Raw genomic sequence first — 17,814 nt, forward strand, 5'->3', positions numbered from 1 at the left:
CAATTCCTATAACCCGTCACCCTGCACAGGAAATGGCTTTCACTTCCCATAATGTCTAACCAGCTTTTTCCATCTTGGCTAAAGGTGACAGGAACTGATGTCCAAACCTTCTGAAACCTTCTGGTTGGGAGAGGTAGCTTTTCTTTGGCTTCACCATAGCTATTTCATTGGAATTAATTGGCCCACTGCATTCAATAGGAGTTACTTCCAAGGCAATGCATTTAAGAGCATCCTATGATCCTACTGCTTTGTAGGAAGCAGCTCAAGCAAGTAAGTTTGAAAAGGAAGCTCCTACCTTTAGCAATGAGTTCCTCCACATCTTGGTCAAATCCCAGCCGATGGCACTTCCTCCAAAGTCCCATGTTGGTAGAATTATATTGCCTGTTGCACTCATCAACAGCACTCATGGCAAAGAGCTGCCTCTTGTTTCTTGCCAAGAGAAGTTTCCCTTCCCAATGGTCCAGCTTTGACCGACTGGCCCGGAGGGGCAGGTTATTGTTAGAGTTATAAATGAAGCCAGGGTCGTTCCGCCGCGTGGTGAAGGTTTTGCATCGTTCCCGATGTTTCCTGGCATCTGTTTCATACCAGTGGTCAGAGCAGATGGCCACGGCTAGCATGCCCAAAGCACACAAAGCTAAAGAAAGGCCAGCATAAAGTAGCAATCGTCCAGCAGCCATACCTTAGCTTCACAGAAACACCATGGGCATCTTCACTTACAGAGAAAGCCCAGCTCCAGGGCAGGTTATCAGAGGACCCTCCCCCCCAATTGCTATCAGCAGTTACACAGAAGTGAAGGCAAAGTCATCAGTCACAGATTGGAGGGGATGGTAGGGGAGACTTTGGTCCAGAAATAAACAACCTTGGCCGTTCATTCACTCCTGGGGTAAGAAGGTTGTCAAGGGTGGGGGTGAAGAAAAGGCTCCACTTCAATCAACAAGGTGCCCAACAAGGCAAGGGTAAGTGATCAAGTAAGGTGCCCTCTCTGTGGCTGGGCATTTGAATCAGTCCATTTGTGCGAATCCTTTCAAATTTTCCACCTTTGGAAGAACCAGACCAGCAACTGGGGTCTCTCTCTTTCTTATTCAAGCGTTTTAAGGAGACTCCCGTTCCAGGAAATCAAGGTCCAAACCAGCAAAGGAAAGAAAGGCCTTTCAAAAGCTCCAAGCAGCCCACGGTTTAGCTCCAGTCCTTGGAAGAGGATGCGGTGGTGGGAAAGGTGATCGTCTGTTCCTACCCCTCTTCTCTCTCTCTCTCTCTCTCTTTCTCTTTTCGATCCGAAATATTATTTATTTTTGCAAGAATTTGGATAATGGTTGGTAATGGGGGCTCGCTTGCCAGGATGCCCGGAGGAAGCAAAAGAGGGTGAGGGGGTTTGCCAAGGGTCGACGGCAATGAGAGGCTCAGGAAACACACCCACACCAAATACCCCTTCCTACCTCCTCCTGCCCCCACGACCCTTTAACGCGGGGAGCCGCTCGGTCCGCAGGCTTCTCGCCCGCCAAGCCCCGAGCCTTTGGAGCAACGCAGGGACATCTTGGTTGCCTTCCCGAGATCCCTGCCGCCGCCGCCGCCGCCACTCTGCCTGGACCTGTTCAAGGCGCCCCGGAGGCTTGACTTCGCCTCTTCGCCAGGGAAGGCGGGCGACGCCAGGCAAGAGCAGCCGCCGGATGACAGGTGATGGGGGCCGGCTTCTCAGGGGGGCGTCGGGAGCCCGGAAGACGCAGCCCCGCTTCCCACAGCCTCCCCAAGAGGAGCGGGCGGCGGGCGGCTGAGAGGGACGAGCAGCAGCCCACTCCGGCGGGCTGGGGGCTGAGCTGCGTGGAGGGCGCCGCTTCCTTCGGCGAGACCCAACCCCGGAATCTTTTGTGTTCGGTGCGCGCCTGCTTCCCCTCCTCCTCCTCCTCCTCCTCCTTCTCCTCTCCGGCAAAATCGCCCTCCCGGCCCCCTCCTGGAGGATGAGGAGGATGGTGAGGATGAGGATGGACTAGAGCTAGGCATGCACAGGAGGCGACCCGCCGCGCCCGCCGCTTTCTGCGGAGCCCGAGCTCGCCAGGCTAGGGAGCTACGTCGACACACACACACTCACGGGCCGCGGGGGCATGTTTGCTCTTCGGCGCGCTCCTCCGGCGGAAAGACCCAAGCGGGCCTTTGACGTGCTAAAAAAAAAGGAAGGGAGGGAGGGAGGCCGAGAAACCCCCTCGGCGCCGAGCATCCCGGAGGAAAGAGAGAATCGCGGGCCGGGAACGCGGTTTCGGGGGCCGCCGGCCGAAGCTCCGCAGCGTTGCCCCTTCCCTGAGGCCTGACCTCCTCGGGCGCCGAGCGAGCCTTTAGGCGCTGCCGGCGAGGAGACGCGCTCCTCGGACGCTAGGCTGGGCTGGAGCTTTTCCCCCGGGCATCCTTTTTTTTTCCCTCCCGCGAGTCTCTAGGGGCGGGGAGGGGGCCTCGCTCACCCGCGTCGCCGGGAGAGCGGGGGCGGCTGGAGGCGAGGGAGGCAACCCGGCCGCCTCGGGAAAGGCATGGCGAGAAGCGCGGGGGGGGGGGGGAGGCGGCCGCCACCCGCGGTTTTTAAAGCTGGGGTTTTTGATCAGGCGAAGGAAAAAGGGGAGGCCAGGTCTGTGGCTGCCCACCTGGGAAGCTTGTCTCCTCCCCCACGCGCCTCCCGCAGCCTTGGCTGGAGTCGACCAGCCGGAGAATAACCGACTATCGAGCCCAAACCCAGTGATGTCACCTATCAAACGTGAGCCTCATTTCTTATTTCGCTTGCCTCCTTAAAGCCACACTCCGCCCGTCTTCTCCAAGCTGCCCTTCTGCCAAGAGAGCAGGGGGGGGGGGGTAAGTGGCTTCAGAAAGACTCATTGGAAGCCAGTCTTCCTCCAAAGCGATTGTAGAAAACATATTGTGTTGGGTGTACATACTACACACACACACACACTTGCGTGTATACCTGCAGGCTGGCCTGGAAATGTAGGATTTGGGGGTTCTGAAAAGGGCAAAGATTCACCATAAAGCAGAACATTACTGTACGCCCGACCACTTAATTATGATCTGTGACCTATCACGTGTGGCTGTTTATATGTACCCTGTGAGATTATGCACTGGAGATAAATTCCTGGTGTGTCCAATCACACTTGGCCAATAAAGAATACTATTCTTGTGTGTGTTCATATGTGAATGCAAATATGAGAGTATTCAGAATTTCATCCTGGCTGGCTCCATTTCTCAAGCTTAGATTCCCCAGCTGGGGGGGGGGGGAATGATTAATCATGAACCCCATTAGAGTGCTGAAGTCTAAGCAGCATTGCAAATTACCATCTACAGTAAAAGTGTGATCTGCATTATTAATGTCATTGATGCACAAATATTTTCCAGGCACATAGGTGGTTACACAGACTTTCTAGCTATTCCACATGTTCAGAAAGCACCTTTTATTAATACAATTCTCTTTTTGGAGGGGGAGGTATTCATCAGGAGGAAATTCTGGTTAATCTCGTTGAAATGGATTGAGGAGGATAATTCCACAATATCAGGATCTGATTAAAAATAACCTCAGGTTTTCCATGGAGTAGGAGACAAAGATGATTCTGTTGACAGTGTGAAAACAGAGACTCAAATAATTATATAGGTTAGTGTTTGCATCCAGATCTGTAATGAATAATTTATTCTCTGGAAGGAGAGTAGCCAGTTTTCACACTTAGCTGATTGTATTTAGGAAATCACAAAATCCACTAAGTGGAAAATTATGATATGGAATAGAGCAAGGGCATTTTCAGTGCTTAGAATATTTATTATGGTGTTTCAAGAGCCATAGTCCAAACACTTGTTTGCAGTATAAGACTTTATCTCAATTCTTTCCTAAACAATCTCATTTCTGGTTTCCTTCTGTGCTTTTTTTTTTTTTTTTACTATCTGGGTTGATTCCATTTATAGTTAAATCACCTAGCTCATTCATGGATTTTTATTCTGGATGCAGATGATGTTGTATTTCACTTGGAACTCTTCCATGCCTTCTCACAACTAGTCATATATATATCCACTCAATTTGCAAAGCAGTTGGACAATTTGTAGAAGCATAAAAATTAGGAACTAAAAATCAAAACACAATAAACATCCAGAACAAAAAATACCTACACACGCACTGTTGTGGAAGATAGATGGATGGATGGATGGATGGATGGATGGATGGATGGAGTGAGTTAATATGGCTCTGTACTACATCCTACATCCTGAAACTCCAAAGACCTACGCAAGGGTCCTCTTTGTAGACTTCTGTTCAGCATTCAATACCATCATAGCGGACATTCTTCTAACTAAACTAAATCAGCTAACAGTAGCTGAACACACTTGTAAGTGGATCACAAGCTTCCTAGTAAACAGTAAGCAGCAGGTGAAGCTAGGCAAAATCACATCAGATACCTGTACAATTAGCCCAGGAGCCCCCCCCCCCAGGGCTGTGTGTTCTCTCCACTTCTCTCTATATACCAATGACTGCATCTCACATGATCCATCTGTTAAACTACAGTCATTAGTCTCATTCGAGACAACAATGAAACCGCATACAGACGGAGGTTGAACAACTAGCCTCGTGGTGTGACTGGAACAATCTGGAACTGAACACATTCAAAACCATAGAAATGGTGGTAAACTTTAGGAGAAACCCTCCCATACTACCACCTCTTATAATACTAGACAACACAGTATCAACAGTAGAGACCTTCAAATTTCTAGGTTCTATAATATCTCAAGACCTAAAATGGACACCTAACATCAAAAATGTCATTAAAAAGCACAACAAAGAATGTTCTTTCTGCGCCAACTCAGGAAGCTCAAACTGCCCAAGGAGCTGCTGATTCAGTTCTACAGAGGAATTATTGAGTCTGTCATCTGCACCTCTATAAATGTCTGGTTTGGTTCTGCAACCCAATAAGACAGACACAGACTTCAGAGGATAATTAGAACTGGAGGAAAAACAATTACTGCCAACCTGCCTTCCATTGAGGATCTGTACGCTGCACAAGTCAAAAAGAGGGCTGTGAAAATATTTACAGACCCCTCGTATTCTGGACATAAATTGTTTCAATTCCTACCCTCAAAACGACACTATAGAGGACTGCACACCAGAACAACTAGACACAACAGGTTTTTTTTCCTAAATGCCATCACTCTGCTAAACAAATTATTCTCTCACCACTGTCAAACCATTCACTAAGGCTGCATTACTATTACTATTGTCTTCTCATCGTTCCTATCACCCATCTCCTCCCACTTATGACTGCTGGACTGTAACTCTGTTTCTTGTGTCCTTACGATTTATATTGATATTGTTTCCTGATTGCTTATTTGTACTCTATGACTATCATTAAGTGTTGTACCTTATGATTCTTGATGAATGTATCTTGTCTTTTTATGTACAGTAAGAGCATATGCACCAAAGACAAATTCCATGTGTGTCCAATCACACTTGGCCAATAAAGAATTCTATTCTATTCTATATAAAGGGGCAACATGGTAACTTAGCTGTTAAAATGCTGAGCTTGTCAGCCCAAGTTTGAAACCAAAGCACCAGGTGATGGGATGATCTTCCATCCTTGCCCCATTTGAAAGCAAATGAAAGTAGATTAATAGGTACCACTTCGAACAGCTCTCTATGACATTATGCTGGCCACGTGACTGCAGAAATGTCTTCAGAAAGTGCTGGTTCAGTGGCCTTCATGCATATACACAAGGGGTGTCCAAACTTTTTGCGAGGAGGGCCAGATTTGGTGAGGTGAAAATGTGTGGAGCCGATCATTCAGCCTGACATTCTTTGAACCCTTAACATTAAATGCGAATTAACTACCGTATTTTTCGGAGTATAAGACGTACCAAGATTTTGAAGAGGCAAATTAAAAAAAAAGTTTTTGCACTCTCCCACGAAAATGGGCCTTTTTTTAAAAGGGCATGAATAGCCTTTAAGAGGCTTCTAGAGTGCTCCTGGGGGCTGGGGGGGGCAAAGTTGAGCAAAAAATGGCAAGTTTTTTGCTCATTTATGCCCTCCACAGACCCCAGGAGCAATCTGAAAACCTCCTAAAGGCTATGCACAGCCATTTTGGTGAAAGGGGCAGAGTTTTGGGAGGCAAAAAATGCTGTATTCAGTGTATAAGATGCACCCAGATTTTTAGCCTCTTTTTTGAGGGGAAAAAGATGCATCTTTATACTTCGAAAAATACGATATTTTATGAAAGACTAAACAAATAACTCCAGTGGGGAGAAGAGGCTGCGGGCCGCTTGAAATTTGAAAAAGGGCCACATTTGGCCCCCGGGCCGCACTTTGGACATGCCTGGTATACACAGAGAGAGGGGGAGGGAGGGAGAGCGAGACGGAGAGGGAGAGAGAGAAACTTTTAGGCTGTATGTAATATTTTCCCTCTTTTTTCCCTTTGGGTTTGGGACAGTGTGCAAACATAGAATCAAATTACTACAGAGGTTAGTGTTAGCATCCAGGTCTGTAATGAATAATTTATTCTCTGGAAGGAAAGTAGCCAGTTTTCACACTTAGCTGATCGTACTTAGGAAATCACAAAAGAGAGAATAAGAATATATATTCATTCTCTCTCTCTTTCCCTCCCTCCCTCCCTCTCTCCCCCCTCTCCCCCTCACCTAAGAGAGCATGAGTCTTATTGCCCCTTAGGCATGAAGCCAACTGGGTAACCTTGGGCTAATCACTTTTTCTTATCCCTAGGAAAGAAGAAATTGCAAGCCATTTTTATCTCATCAGTCTCTGAGAATCAGACATGATTGAAGGAAAGGAAAATAAATGTTTCTATACAGAAACCATGGTGGTTATGGTTCTTGTTAAACCATTGGCAGTCCTGGATTATCGAGCATCCAGTAGACATTCCGATATGCTTATTCCTATTGGGGAAGAGAAATAAGCCATCTTTTGGGCACTTGACCAAGTTTGAAATGTTGATCTCTTTTCATGGATGGTCTCACAACTGAACAGATAGGGAGAATTTTACCTGTCTACCAAAAGGTTGCCATGTGGATGTGTTCATTTATGTTGTTCCCTTTGAAGTCCCTGAGATACTTTCTATCACATAGATCTTTCTTCTAGGTGGGTAATCCACATTTCTGGTAAAACATTAGACTTCAGTGACTCATCCAATTTATTTTCTAATGATGCCTCTGGAATCTGTGAGGGACCTTGAGGCACTGTTTTAACAAAATGATTGAGGAATCCACCAACATTATTGTTCACATGAGACTGAAATAGAACAAAACCATTTTTGGAGGGAGGATTCAACATCTACTCTATCAGATGGTCTTGTCCAGGCCTTGATGATCCTGATCAGAGTAGGCAACATTATAAAACAGTGCAATTTGATTTTCTGATTTTCTTTCTACCATTAATAAAACAATGTCCATTCCTGCATAAACAAATCATTATTAAATTCCCTTCCACCCATCTATCCTTTACCAAGAGTTGGGAGGGGAAGGCAGGCAAAGTGGTTCTGGATTAGCAAAGGAATGTAAATAAGGGAGTAGAATGATTATGGAGTGGCAACAAGGAGGAGAAACCCTTAACACGTGAAATGGGTTTCACACAATGTGCTAAACCTGACTTAAGAATGCACAAATGTTGTATTCCCATTATACTTTTTTCATTCAAACATTCATGACTAAACTAGCTGACTGATTCCCAAAACATGGTAAGACAAGGACCAGATTTCCTATAGTACACTAAATCACTAATAAACCCAACTCTTATTTTATGATGAATGTATTTTTAGGATGGCTATGAGGATGATTTGTCACTTACAGCTTTTATGTACACTGAGAGCTTATGCACCGAAGACTAATACCTTGTGTGTCCAATCACACTTGGCCAATAAAGAATTTTACTCTATTTTAGACAAGTGTGTCATACAATCCCAGACTGCATCTGGCAGTTTGCTTCAATTAAGAGTTGAAACTTGAATCTTATATTATGGCTAAATACCAGCATAGAACACTATGATATTAAATGATTTTTTAATAAAAAGATAATACAATGAAGAGGGGGAAACATACAAAACTGGTCAGTATTTAGGGTAGTTAAAACAGGCACAGTAGGTATTACTAACCCCCCCACCAAAATCAAAGCTACAAGAATATATAATAGGCCAGGGGTGTCCAAACTTGGGAACTTTAAGACTTGTGGACTTCAACTCCCAGAATTCCCCAGCCAGCCATTACACCCCTGTAATAGGCAAACTATTTGCTGGCTGGGGAATTCTGGGAGTTGAAGTCCACAAGTCTTAAAGTTCCCAACTTTGGACACCCCTGTAATAGGCAAACTAACTCTGAATAAAGACAAAATTGATAAATGTAAAGCACTATTATTAAATGGTTGTGTATGTTTCTTCCTCTCCATCATATATTTAGTTTTTTATTGCAATGTTATATATTGATTTTTGGTCACAATAAAACTTAATGTTCAAGTTGTCCCTTTGTCAAGTTCATATTCCACCAGGTTCGCCTGGTGCGCCAATTGCGCCCCCTACTGGACCGGAGTGCCCTGCGCACGGTCACTCATGCGCTGGTGACGTCTCGCCTGGACTACTGCAATGCCCTCTACATGGGGCTTCCCTTGGGACGCATCCGGAGACTGCAGCTAGTTCAGAACGCAGCCGCGCGGGTTATTATGGGGAGTACACGTTACTCCCACGTAACACCTCTCCTGCGCGAGCTGCACTGGCTACCTGTGGCCTTTCGGGTGCGTTTCAAGGTATTGATCACCATCTTTAAAGCGCTCCATGGCATAGGACCTAGTTATCTGCAGGATCGCATCCTACCACACACGTCCCTGCGACCTATCCGCTCACACAGGGAGGGGCTCCTCCTGGTGCCGTCCGCTAGGCAATGCCAACGGGCGACACCTAGGAGTAGGTCCTTCTCTGTGATGGGCCCAACCCTCTGGAATGACCTCCCCCCTGACATTCGAACTACCACCGACCTCCGCTCCTTCCGTCAAAAGTTAAAGACTCACCTATTTCAATCAGCTGGCCTGGCACTTTCTTAGTTTTACCTCCCGGGGATTTATTTTAATTGGGTTTGGGGTTTTAATTGGGATGTTTTTAGGGTTTTAGAATAATTTATTTCTTGTACAGTCTATCTCCCCCTCCAAATGTATTTTAAATGTATTTCATTGTTATGACTGTATTTTATTTGCATTGACTGTACACCGCCCCGAGTCCCTTGTTGGGAGAGGGGGCGGTCTAAAAATCTAAGAAATAAATAAATAAATAAAATCTCTTAAACTGAAAGCATCAAGGATTCTATTTCTACATGTGTTTGTTCCCAGATTATTCTCTCCCTCTCCCTCCCTCCCTCCCACCTCTCTCTCCCCCCTCCCCACCTAACGGATACTTGGTCTTCCAAACTGCCAACATATTCACTTTGAATATTTATAACATGGCTTGTTCAAGGCTGCAAAGAAATAGAAAAATAAAAAGGAAATTATAACATGATAACAAATGGTCACATTTTTAAAACAAAGTTCAAAAATTCAAACTGCATTTAAATCCAGCCACCACAAAACATTGTCAAACCCATAGCAATAAACGATCAGCAGGAAATCCATCACTTAAAAGCTATTGGGAAGTAGACTAATATTCAACCTTTTGAAATCCTGCAACTGCAAGAGTTCCATAGAACAGGTGCTGTCTCCAAGAAGTCCATGCTTCTGGTGTATATCAGACTAACCTGGCCTAGAAAATGACTCTTATAGCACAAACAATTTTCTATGGACATGTCTGCTAACTCAAATTACATGCCCCTCCCAAATTGACTTCTCCAAAACAAAGGATTTTTTTAAAATTTCATTTGACTACAATCTTAATAGATTAGTTGGGTTGAGAAAGGATACTTCTTCCCCCCCCCCCCAAACATAAATCGCTAAGCTTCATGACTGAATGTGATGATTTTCACACTAGTATCTTCACATGCTAAGGATGAGATAAGTTTATCCCCCAGTGAGCATCACTTATGGTCTTTCAAGTTTCATTGAACAGTTTTTAGCCACAAATCTAGATTATGAAAAAAAATAGGTTCTTGTAGATGTCCATCATGAATTTCTTTTCAGACAAAAGTAGGTAAATTGAACAAGCTTTAATACAGTATAAATGGGCAAACCAATCAGGTCTGGTTGGCAAAAGCTAATTTCACAAGTGCACAGAATGTGCCTGTTGGAAGAACTTATGTACAAATACTTAATACTTATATACTTAATCCTCCAGGGAAAGATTGAAGGCAAATGAGGTCCAGGCAGAAGAACATCATGGCTTCAAAACCTAAGGGACCGATTTGGACAAAACTCAGCAGGACCTTTTCATGCGGCTGTTGACAAAAATAGGATTGCCAACATGATCGCCAACATCCAATGATGGATATGGCACAAGAAGAAGAAGATATACAAATACATATATTTTAGAGCCAACTGTGTTAAAATACAGTTTTATTAAGGTTTTCTTATATAGAATAGAATAGAATAGAATAGAATAGAATAGAATAGAATAGAATTGAATAGAATTGAATTGAATTGAATTGAATTCTTTATTGGCCAAGTGTGATTAGAAACACAAGGAATTTGTTTCCAGTGCGTAAGCTCTCAATGTACATACAGCAATAGTGATAAATCATTAGCATAGTCATTGTAAAATTCATTCATCATAAAACATTACATACAACACTTAGTGATAGTCATGGATACTAAATAAACAATCAACATAAATCATATAAGGATACTAAATAAACAATATAAATTGTAAGATACAAGCAACAAAGTTATAGTTCTAAGAAGGTAAGGAGATAGGTAGTAGGCAAGATGAGAATTATGATGGTAATATTGCTTTTTTAGATAGTTTGTTGTTGGGATTAGTTGTTGGTGTGTGTGTGTGCGTGTGTGTATACATATATAATGATGTGAAGCTTTGATGCGATGAATTGACAGTTGAACAGCTTTGACTCACATGTGACAGTGATATACATATAAGAATACTCAAGGTAGGGAAGAATTGGGTATGTTTGACTATGCTAATATGTAGAAAGTTTTCAGTGTGTTCGTAAGTCCTCTGACTATGACATAAAAATGAATTTGCAAACCTGTAGGGACCTTCTTGGAAACAAATGTAATTGAGTACACTGGGGCTAACTAAATTCTGTACAAATGGGTATAGGGCCATACACTGGAAATGGTTACACACACTATGCATATTTACTCAGAAGCAAGTCTTATTAAAGCAAGTGGGACTTGCCTCTGAGTAAATATGCTTCGGATCAGGCCTCCTGCGTCGTGGACTTTCACTGGGTGTATTTTTAGATAGTGCTCTCAGCCTACGCAAATATGGTTCGGAGCAAAACGTATTAAAACCAGTGGAATTTACTCCTGAGTAAATAGGTTTAGTACAGTCAGAATGTCAGTAGATTTATGATATATTCCTTTTATACTAAAATGACCTTCAAAGAATTTTTTAGATCTCTTTCTAGCATGATTTTTTTTTCTCTGAAAGAAAAAGCGTTCAGTGCCATCTAGTGGGAAAGGGACTAGAAAAACTCCATGCAGGTTTGTCTCTCCCCATCTACACACCCATGGAGAGTGACTGTAGGAAGTTATCACCCAGCCCTCTCCCAGAAAAATGAAATATCCTAGGAAATATTGAAATGGCAGAATATTACATTTCCCTGGATGTGAAAAGGAAGAAACATGTTTTAAAGAGAGAATAGCTCCCTGCAGCTTCCTGCCCCCACCCACTTTGTCAATGGGCCATTAAGAAGGCCAAGCCAGTCCCTTTACATAATAAAGAGTTCTCCCCTTCAACTCCATGGGATGAAGGCATGATAATATTGGCCCTTTACCCAACTCACCACATTGGCATCTGAGAACTCGACCAAACCTGGATTCAAAACGCAGCCTAGAAGTTGTCCCTGCATGACCCCATGGGAGTCTGACCACCAATCGGAAGACAAGCTCAAGATCAAAGGCCAGAGAGGGCATAAAACCAGGGACTCAGCATTTCAGCGGCCCTTCTCTTATCTCCACCAACATTGAAGCATGTGATCACCTTTTCTGTTCAGGACTCAAGCCATGTGGTCCTGTCCACCAATAAACCATCTTTCCAAGCAGCTTCCATGTCTCCAGTGTCTTTTTCCCCACTTGGAGCCTTCCAATATGACTTATTCTTCCAATATGACAGCGACTGTAAAACAATGGTTTAAGTGTCCCTGCTTGAATCTTTGTGGGGGTGGGGGGTGGGGTGGGAGGAGGATTTAGTTCACACAAGCACAACTATCTCTAAACTGTGTACCAAAGATGTGTCTGCAAAATGGGTTTTGATTATCTGATTCAAGACATCTGTTCCCTGGGATCTATTAGAGAGTTGGTTGGTTGTCTCTAAGTAAAGGGTAATGGATTGATTTATGATCGATTCCAAGACTTTGCAGGTGATGCAACACAATGAGATTGGTCTGTAATTTTCAACTAGGCTGGGATCACCCTTTTTGAAGATAAGAATGACCGTAGCTAGTGACCATAAGTTAGGCAAGGAGCTGGTTTTGAAGGATATTTCATAGATTATGCTAAGAGGTTCTGCTATGGTGGTTGAGAGCTTTTTGAAGAAGTAGGCACATTCAGAATCTCTGGTATATGTTGTAATCCTGACAGATTGTATATGGTTTCACACACCTGCATTAAAACTCTTGTAACAGGTTACTGAAGCATAGAGTCAGAACTCCTGGGTTTAAACTTGGCCTAGAGAAAGTCAGAATAGAATAGAATAGAATAGAATAGAATAGAATAGAATAGAATAGAATAGAATAGAATAGAATAGAATAGAATAGAATAGTTGGAAGGGACCTTGGAGGTCTTCTAGTCCAACCCCCCTGCTTAGGCAGGAAATCTTACACCACTTCAGACAAATCGTTAGCCAACATCTTCTTTAAAAACTTCCAGGTTCAGGAGTCATATTAAACTGAATGAAGGCTGGAAATGTATTTTAACATCCTTCCCTCCATGGAAGATTGCTCTGCATAATAACACTGATGACATTTAAGCAGGGGATTTGGTGTTGTAGTCTACATGCAGTAAGCATGTACAAACAAACATTATTTGAGGAGCTGTGGTGGTGCAGTGGTTAGAATGCAGTATTAGAATGCAGAATGCATTAGAATGCAGGCGAATTCTGCCAATTGTTGATAGTTCGATTCTGACCCGCTCAAGATTGACTCAGACTTCCATCTTTCCGAGGTCGGTAAAATGAGGACACAAATGTTGAGGGAAATATACTGACTCTGTAAACCGCTTAGAGAGGGCTGTAAAGGACAATGAAGCAGTATAAGTGCTATTGCTAAGTGCTATTATTAAAGCATGTACAACCAACATTATTGAAAGGCTGGATGTTTGAAAATTGGGAGTATACCACTCATTTTTCTCCCAGCTCAACCACTCCAGAACTTGGTTTAAATTTTAGACTACCCGATGCTGATTAAAGCTGCAATTGTACACATATGCTAAATGGGCTTTTTTCATAACTTGAATTTGGTTTATTTACTTGATGCAATTCCAGAGGTGAAATGCTACCGGTTCGGACCAGTTTGCCCAAACCGGTAGTAAAAAAATGCTACTGGTTCAAGTGGATCAGTATTTATAACAATCAGCTGAGACGCGCAATTTATATTAGCTAGAAATCAGGATTTCCCACTTTCTAGCTAATCTAAATCATGTGGCACAGTGAATTCCCCCCGGCGATTCTACTTACCCTTGCAGGTGCGCTTGGTAGCAGGCTCCGCCCATCTGCCCGGACGTCATCACGTACATTTTTGATGGTCTGCACATGTGCATGCGCTTGAGCGGAGGTGGCATATGCACTCACATTTGTGAACAGGTAGCGAAGGGAAGTAGATTTTGCCCCTGTGCAATTCTTTTTTATTTCCAGAAAATTCATAACTGGCTGGGGATACCAATAAGATATATATGAGCTCTTTGAGGTAGGCCAGATCAAGCAATGGATACCAAGGATGCTACATCGTTGTTGTAGGATACATTAATGTCCTTCAAAGCCTGTATCTCTGCCCCATTTTATACTGGACAAAATTAAGGAGGGGGAGAGAGAATTTTGAGATTCTTTCTCACACTTCCTTTTATCTCTGGTCTTCTTATTTTACCTTCCTCATTTTTCACTCTTCAAAATTTCCATTGTACTGTACTGTACTTCCTTTGTACTGTAGCCCAATATATCCGAAGGAACCGAGCTGGTGATGTTTAAGCCATTGAAAGAATTCAAAATAGAAGCAAAGGTGAGATCTGTCTCAAAGAAAAAAAGTATAGGGTTTAGCAATTGCATCAAGATTGGACCAACAAACAGATGCATTAAAAGCAGTTGGAAATTCCCTCTGAATAATTCATGAGAGAACAGTAATTCCTTGGGCATGAATATCTGCTATTTCTATAATCTTGGACATAGTGCATGGGTGGCTGCAAGTAAGGGACAGCTGGCTGGTAGTCATGTATTTTCTTACTTCAGGGGTGCCTTGTTTCCCAACAGAATATCTGTCACCATGTCAAGAATGCCCTTTATAAGAATATTAAGAATTTGCAGGATCGTAGTAAAGGCTTCTCTAATTCAGGTTCACCTTTCTTACAGTGACTAGTAAGCCAGGATGTAAGGATGTAAGACCAGTGGTGAAATCTAATCCCCCCCCCACTGGTTCTGTGAGCATGGCTTGGGGGGGCATGTGACTGGGTGGGTGTGGCCACCTTTTTTCCCCACTTTCAGCTTTTTTTTTTTTTAGCCTTTTAAAGCATTTTTTCCCTGCCGGTTCACCCTCTTTTATTTCCTCTGGGAGGGCCATTTATTGTCCACCTGTGGCCTTACTCCCAATTCAACCCCTGTTCTTCAGCTGTTGTTCCCTTCATCTGGCAACTCTGTGCATGGGCACACTGGGAACAGGCTCCAGCTGTTCGTCTGCCTCACTGATGTCCGTCTCTGAAGGCAGCTTCAGAGCATACGGCATATGGCTCTGCCCCTCCCCCTCTCTGCTTCCCACACAAAGCCCTCATCAGAGCCTTCCCCAGACTCCAGGACTAGCCCATGTTCCTCCCCAACCTCCACACTGTCCAAACACAAGCATTAGTTGTATTCTGAACCTGGTTCACACATTGTTCTATGATGGGATTGGCTTGATGTTTTCCTGGGGTATTACACAAAGTCTTCCAATTGTGGTTTACTTAGTGAGTCATTGTTAAATTGTGAAAGCCATATACCTTCCAAATGTTTTGGACAATTCCCTAACTTAGCCACAAAGGCTAGTGGCAAAGAACTATGTAGTCCCAAACTTGGAAGGAAGGACTATCCTTTTATAAAACTATCTAAGTCTGCAGCCATCTATGTATCCTGCTGACCCCAAACTTTTGTGGTCAGCAACAGTTGACCCCAACTGTTTCATATCCCTTTTCCCTTTCAATCAAATAGTACTCATTTAGATTCATCAGCCAACCATACACATTTCATTTCTCTTGAATCTGACATCATTTAGTTTTCTGGATGGCCCCAGGTTCAGAAGCTTAGGGAATCGTTTTTAATTAAATCAGCTCAGTGGTCTACCACGGACTCTCCAAGAGCTATGGAGAGTATGGAAATGTTTGCCATTGACCAAAAGGAATTGCATCCTGAGAGTCATTAGCAAGCAAAGGGGGGAAAGCATAAAAATGATTTCATGCATCCTGTCTCAAATGCACCTACAACAACAGAGCTGGCTGAGCTTTAATTGCTAGGGGTTGTCATCCGATGAAATACAAGCCAAATATTATTTTTAGTCAGGGCTTAGAGATGTCAGAAAATTGCTGTAGGAGGACCGGATTGAAGATTAAGGGAATGGAGAGTCCATAGCCCTAAGGTTATGTATAATTCCAAGTTATTTATATGTACAGTAGGATAGAAAGAAGAAATCTCATTCATTTCATCATTGCTGGCAGAAAGTCCCAACTGAGTTGCTTCACTCAGTAGAATAAAAATATCCCAAAGAACAGCTGAAGCTAAGGATGAAGGAAAAATTCTATTTAAAAACAAGTCCGCAGCATTCTCTTACAAGTTTTGTATTTCTCACTTTCCCCCTCCCCATTTAAAGCAGTATCATTTGCACGGATATGTACTTGGTGGACTTTATCAAAGCAGTACAACTGTACCTGTAGCTTGTTTTCCCTACCCAAATCCTAAATATTGTTAATGAATATTATAATGATTGCTATAGTAATGTTAGATCAAATAAACAGCAGGTTATGATTGAGGTGGAAAAAAATACAATACATAGAAAGGAAAGAATCTTTTTTAATAAAATATTCTTACTTTTCAGATATTTGCCATGTTTCCCCACCGCTCAGCTAATCAATTATCAGTTGAGCACCAAGTGAGAGAGAATCAGTATTTTTGCTAACGAAAATTAGGACACTGATCTTAATAGGAATGTGTGGAAATTATTTTAATACATTCTGCTTTAAAAGGTTTTTATAACAACCAATAAAGCTTAAAGCCAATATAATCATTGTGGTTGGTATTCACATCATATTCAACCATTATTTGTCAAATTGTTGGATCTGCACTATATACTATATACTAAAATATACTATATACTAAAATATGATGAACAAGCCAAAATTTCTGATTTTGCACAAAATGCTTTCATGCTAAGTCCATATTCCACATCCTTTCAATTAAAGAATGCCATCTTAGAGCCTTGGTGGCGCAGTGGTTAGAATGCAGTATTGCAGGCTAATTCTGCCCACTGCCAGCAGTTCAATCCTGACCGGTTGACTCAGCCTTCCATGCTTCCAAGGTAGATAAAATGAGGACCAAGAATGTTGGGGGCAATATGTTGACTGTAAACCATTCAGAGAGGGCTGTTAAGCACTATAAAGCAATATATAAGTCTAAGTGGTATTGCTAAATACTATGTTATGGGATCCTGGAAGCATGAGTGCAGCACCTGCCTGTTCTGACCTAGGCTTCCCAAGAGCATGAAGCAAACCCCTTGTCCCAACAAAAAACCATTTTATTAATTTACTCTGAATTCTGCTAATTCACATCCAGCAAAGTCTTTTGAGGGAGGATTTACAGTCACAGACCTTATCTGGCTGGGAGAGCTGCCAGACAGATATCTGCAAAACTTGGCAAGGAGTCTCTCAGAGTCATGAACCAATTAAGCAAACTAATTGTCTCCTGCAAATTCCACTCCCCTTTCACTCCTCTTTTATTTCCTCTGGGAGGGGGGCATTCATCGTCCACCTGTGGCCTTACTCCCAAGATAACCCCTGTTCTTTAGCTGTTCCCTTCGTCTGGCAACTCTGAATATGCACACACTGGGAACAGGCTCCAGCTGTTCATCTGCCTCACTAATGTCTGACTCTGAAGGCAGCTAATAACTGGCATACGGCTCTGGCGCCCTCTCTGCCTCCAACACAGAGCCCTCATTCAGAGCCTTCCCCAGACTCCAGGACTGGCCCATGTTCCTCCCCAACCTCTTCACTGTCTGAATCTGCTGCCAGCTCTGCTGGCCGCTGGCAGGCCACAACACTGCCCTCTGGAAGCCATACTTCCCAAAATTAGATTGGCCCCAACTCGGTTGGCCTTTCATAAAACACTGAAGACCTGAATGTAGTCCAGGGTCTGGGTTTAAAAGATTACAGAGCCCATTGAGATCAAACATTGCTTATCTGATTTAAACCCTAACAAAGGATAAAAAAGAATTTTTGTTAATATTGTTTTTAACAGGTTGTTAGCTGCTAAGAGTTACATTTGTTCAGTC

General features: G+C 43.1%; 1 protein-coding gene across 2 annotated transcripts in view; it reads right to left on the reverse strand.

Annotated features, from left to right (window-relative positions):
- TMEM178B (transmembrane protein 178B) overlaps positions 1-2,563 on the reverse strand; it is a 363,015-nt gene extending 360,452 nt beyond the window's left edge. For both annotated transcript variants that reach the window (XR_014175705.1, XM_081957050.1), the window contains exon 1: positions 296-2,563. Coding sequence is in view for 1 of the 2 variants with exons in the window: in XM_081957050.1 (XP_081813176.1) it covers positions 296-677 (382 nt within the window). In the remaining variant the exon portion in view is untranslated. The remainder of the gene's footprint in view (positions 1-295) is intronic.
- Between the last annotated feature and the right edge of the window lie 15,251 nt (positions 2,564-17,814).

The sequence above is a fragment of the Natrix helvetica genome, assembly GCF_964273705.1.
Source record: "Natrix helvetica genome assembly, chromosome: 6".
Lineage (NCBI taxonomy): Eukaryota > Metazoa > Chordata > Lepidosauria > Squamata > Natricidae > Natrix > Natrix helvetica.